Source organism: Centruroides sculpturatus, unplaced genomic scaffold, assembly GCF_000671375.1.
Source record: "Centruroides sculpturatus isolate CEXI.00-Female unplaced genomic scaffold, Cexi_2.0 scaffold67, whole genome shotgun sequence".
Taxonomy (NCBI): Eukaryota; Metazoa; Arthropoda; class Arachnida; order Scorpiones; family Buthidae; genus Centruroides; species Centruroides sculpturatus.
The window spans coordinates 730,865-736,426 of record NW_019384305.1 but is presented as its reverse complement, the minus strand read 5'-3'; the positions used below and the strand labels follow the sequence as shown (position 1 = coordinate 736,426).

At 27.8% G+C, this 5,562-nt stretch overlaps 1 protein-coding gene across 1 annotated transcript in view; it reads left to right on the top strand.

Annotated features, from left to right (window-relative positions):
* The window catches only part of LOC111618587 (nephrocystin-4-like), a 64,976-nt gene that overhangs the window by 33,708 nt on the left and 25,706 nt on the right, over nucleotides 1–5,562 (top strand). Inside the window, exon 12 of the mRNA XM_023360145.1 lies at nucleotides 1,152–1,231. Coding sequence (XP_023215913.1) covers nucleotides 1,152–1,231 — 80 coding nt within the window. The remainder of the gene's footprint in view (nucleotides 1–1,151; nucleotides 1,232–5,562) is intronic.

The window sequence follows — 5,562 nt, the reverse complement described above, 5'->3', positions numbered from 1 at the left end:
ACACCTTACCATTTGATATTAACATGTCCAAAGTTAAAGGAACTTCGTGAACATTATGATATAAATAGCACTTATAAATGCAACTCGCTAATAGAATTGTTAAAAAATTTTAACAATATGAGTAAAAAAGAATTATATAATATTTATAATTATTTTTGTAAAATAATAGAAACTTTAATAACAAAATAAATTAAATTAAAGAATATGTGAATATGTACGCGAGTAATAAGTGCAAATTAAACAATTAATGGAAAAATATTGTTTTAGTAAAGATAAATATGGACACATGAAACTACAACCCCTTGTAATAGGGAAGTAATTCCCATTAGACAATAAACTTTTTCTGATTCTGATAATTTATAATATTTTCTAATTTATGAAGATTATTAATTGTATAAATAGAAAAGTTTTGATTATTTTTTTGATTACTTAGTTATTAGTTTATTATGATAAATGTAAAAATAATAATTATATCATCAATTTATTATCCAAAATCAATAAGAACTGAAAGAAAAACAGTTATTTTCACTTGTAGTCAAGTACAAGTTGCTTGCTCTTTCAGTTAACTCTGTCTTCCAGGTTCTGAAGAACACCAACAGGTTCTTTTCAAATTTATACAAGTTATTGTATAAAAAAACAACTAAATAACAGTTTATTGTATCAATTAATATATAATTTCTCACAAACAAACATATTGAATAGTATATAGATATATATTTAAACTACACTGGACCAAAAAACACTTGGAAAGTGAGTCTCCACACTCATTCTAAAAAGGAATGTTCTCCAAAGTGCAGTTCTTCCAAACTCTTTGATTGAAATCCTTTTTGAATATATTTTTCCAAATCCCATCAGATTTACATTTTTGAATAAATCTTGGGCTTTTATAACACATTACAAAAACATAAAACCCACACATACACAATTTGTTTTAAATTCAAAAAATAGGATTTTACTGAATCATAACACTTCTAATTCATTAATTTTTTTCCTTTTTCATACTAATGCTGTATTATATTAATATATTTATTTATTCTTTTTCTTTTTGTCTAATTAATTTTTCAATAATGTAATTTTTAAAATTTGTAAGCTTATGATAAAAATATCCTAAAATTCTCTATACTGAAATTAATATTTGTTATATTCCAAAGGAAACAGAACTCACTGAAGTAGCTATTATAAATGGTTTTCAGCTTCCTGTCATACCAGTTATCAAACAACAATCTTCTGGGTATAATCTTTTAACTTTTTCTTAATATTCTATAATAAATATATAAAATACATTATAAACTGTTTTACTAACAATAAATTTCAGAAATTAATAATTTATTGTGTAGAAATAAAAATTTTGCCTGTAAAATAATTGAGTTTTTATTATTTATACAGATCTCAAAACAATGCCTTAATAAATACATACACAGATACACATACTCTGTTTCTTCCAGTAAACATCAAATCTCTAATACTGCATGTTTCCTGTAAGTGCCAGGGTCTGAGTAAAAAACTGCCAAAAAAAAAACTGATGTCTAATAAGCATCAGTTAGGGATTCTCATTTTGTGCCCATTTCCTCTTAAGCTTCATTCTACATCAGTAACATTTTAAGGTTACTTTACTCCAAGAAATTACTAAGTTCTGTTATTTGGGATAGTGTTATGTTACTGATATTAATAAATAATAATAATAATAATAAAAGAACATATTGTGTGTGTACTTTGCAGTTGTCATACCAGATATTACCAAATAAATGCCAGTATCAAATTGCTGTTGATTTCTAATAAATGCTGGGCTTGAGCTTTCATTTAGCAAATAAACATTTATTGGAGGAAATATGGTATGTATGCAAAGAAATATATGTAGAGAATAAAGCTGAATATATGCATATATACAGCTATATTTTATTGAAGTGAAACTTGGATAGAAAATGTTATCACATAATTATTGCATTTTTTTCTTATTTATCTACTTTGTTAATTTTTGAAAAATTTAATCTTTATTTTTTTCACAAATAAGTACATTTTGTTGTTTTATTTTTAAAATAAATTTTGCTTTGAATAATAATTTCATTTGTAAACATCTCTAAATCTGATAGTTATATTAAAGCCAAACAATTGCTGGATTAAATTAGGTTATATTACTGCTGTTATTAATAATTAGATACTGAGTAATTATTAATAGTAGTGGTAATATAGCCATGGCAATCATTTGGCTTTAATAATTTTGTTAGTTAAATCTCAAATTTAAAATCTTTGACTTATCTTTGGGTTATTATACTTAAAACAGTTATTTACATATAACCAATTATCCTGAAAATATTCAAATAATTTATATACAGTGGTACCTCAGGATACGAAATTAATCCATTCCGAAACTGAGATTGTATCATGAAAATGTCGTAAGGTGGATCATCTTTTCCCATACGATTACATGTAAAACCAAATAATTCGTTCCAACGCGAAAAACATACTCAAATTAAAGCCAAATAATACATTAAAAAAAATAACTGTAGTAAGAAAAACAAATGAAAAATGCGAACTAATGTAACGTCATATGGTGAGTTTTTGTTCGTATCGTGGAGCAAAAATATGTTCGAATTTCATGTCGTATCCTGAAAATTTCGTAACCTGAGGTACCACTGTATATATATATATATATATACATACATAAGTTAACTTTTGACTGCTTTTAGATCAAATTTCTTTAGTCATTTATGCTATCATTCTGTGTTTTAAGAGTTTAAGATTAATAATTACTGTTGTAAAAAGATTTACTGGCTTACTTATTAGACTATATTAAGGCTAATTTAATAAATAGATATAAGACTGTTAGCCTAAACACCCACTAGACAATCTCACAATAAATTTAATAATTAGAAATAACTTTTTAATTTAAATTTAGAATATTTTGAAAGAAAAGAGTGGGATATGAACCTACAACTCCTGCTTACCTTACAGATACAATGCCGTTATGCTACTTGGACCTCCAGTTGATATTTCTAAATTAATTAATAGCTCTGGAAGAAAATAATTATCCTGGTCATTCACAGTGCCAACTGGGAATGACTAGTGCCTGTGGCCCTCCATGGCTCCCAGCTAGGCTTAGGCTTTTACCCTTGCATGGTATGTATTAGGGTTTCTCAAACAGGATTCCGGTTGTTTTTTTAACCCGGGAAATTCTTCTTATCCCAGGAAATCCCACAAATTTCTTAAATTCACTTATTTCTTATTTTGTGTTAAGGTTAAGGAAATTTTGCAAATAGAAAGTATAATTAACTCATAAATTGTCAGAATACATTTGTATTTAATTTTAAGCCTACTTAGTTTTTTTAACTTTTCCTCATGGCATATCAGAAATGGTCACTAATCAATATGTAGCTTGTTTGTGGCAGGACTCTGAAAATTCTTTACTTTTCAGAACCTGTAATATCTGGAATAATTGTGCTTATTCTTCTTAATTTTTAACCATGCCCAGTAGCTTCAATAACTGCATAATGCCAGGTTGTGCAAATTAGGCAAGGATACAAACAAGTACAAAGTCTAAGTATGAAGTTTTTCTTCATAAACCTGATTATTAAAGACAAACAAACTGCCAAATTATTGGGCTATAAACTTGATGTTTCTATTAAAGCATCCGAAGTAGACAAATCAAGAATACTAGACAGCAAAAGAAGTACTACAATCTCAAACAAACTAGAAATCTTCCAGATTACAGGTGAAAAAACATAACATCTGTCTTCTCTTAAATGCATTAAAGATTATTCCACCCACATCGATTGAATCGGAAAGGGCATTCTTGGTATCAAGACTTTTCATTACTAAAATAAGAACTAGATTGAGTGATCGTAGTATTGACATTCTTTGCTTTTTAAAATCTTAATATAAAAATTTACAATAATATTTTGTATGTTTTATTTAAAAAACAAAAATTACCTTCTAAGTTAGAAGTTTGATCTAAGTTCATTTTTTTAATAATTTTCAATTCAACCTCTTTCTCAGCAACTGCAATTAATTATATCAACATATCTGAATTTTTTGCCAAGCATAAATTCTTTTTATTTCTCAAACATTCTTAACCTACTTACTATAGGCCATTTTTAAAACCCACACATGCTCCCCTATATATACTATCTTGGTCCAACAATCCATATAATAAATACAAGTTATCAGCATTTAAGGCACTTATTAGAAAAGCGTTTTTATATTGCACCAACATACAGGATCATCTTAAGGAGATTAGTAGAATTAAAAGAATTGCAACAAATTTATGCTACAAAAGACACTGAAGGCCTGGTCAAAAGTTACAGACAACATAAAGGCAAAAAAGATACTAAAGTAGATGCAATTAACAAATTCACATACAATAAGCATATAGGAGGAGTGATTAATGAATTGAGTACTTATAAAAATGCAAGAATGGTATATAAGAGCCAATATCTATAGCTTACTAAGGAACAATAAAGACAGCGTAAAAATGCAAGAGAAAGCTGGAGTTTATAAAATACCATTTGAAAATCAACAATTAGGAGTAGCAAAGGATTATGTTGATGTAACCAGAAGAAACTTAACATTGTATTTGTGTTCTCACATATGTATTGCTAATAAAGAGCACGACAACACCATTTTAGCAATCATGGCGCAGACGGAAGGAGCAAATGTAAAATGGGATGAGACAAAAATCATTAATGGTCCAATATCTTTTCATTGCATTAGAAATGAAAAAGATGGAAATAAAAGTAAAATGAAAAACCGTTGCCTAAATGCCAAGGATGCTAATGTGCTTCCAACAGCATGGAAGTACATGATAGAAAAAAGCATGGAGATTAAAAACCTTTAAAGCATGTAGTAGTTATACTTAGCCTTGTTTACTGTATTTATTTATGCTATTTTATTTTATTTACTATAAATTCTACTGTTGCTCTGTACATCAAATGAAAAAGAATATATGCATAAAAATAGTTAAAAAGCTTTTATCAAAGACATCAAGTATAAACTAGTTTCAACTTGTTAAAACGCGTTCTAACTAAAAATGGATTTTGACTGCAACATATACACTATTATTTATTTTTTCATTTATCTATATATATAAAAATGAATGTATGTGTGTCTGTCCTTCATGCATTACCACACCGTTTATCCGATTGCCATGAAACTCTGGAAAGTTTTTTAATACACTCTCGCGAAGCACATTTATCCTACGATAGATGGCGCGCGTGTATACAAGCACAGTGTGTTCGATCGATTTCAAATTGTGAAGACCATTTCCCCCTCCAAAAAATATCTCTATATACGCATTTGTTATTTACGATATTTGTAATAATTTTCGTTTAATCACTTTATTTCAACTTTTTTTTTTTTGCTAATTATGTATTCGTTCAAACTTTGTTAAAACCTTAACTGTATTCCGAACAACAACCGAAGTTGTAGGAGGAAATTCGCCTATTTTACCGATCTAGGGATCCCCTTTTTCCAAATTTTAATATCGACTCAAAATAATTTAAAAAGACAAATTACAATAAAACGGTTTATTATCCAACTATCAGAAATTTCACAACATGCCAAGGAAGA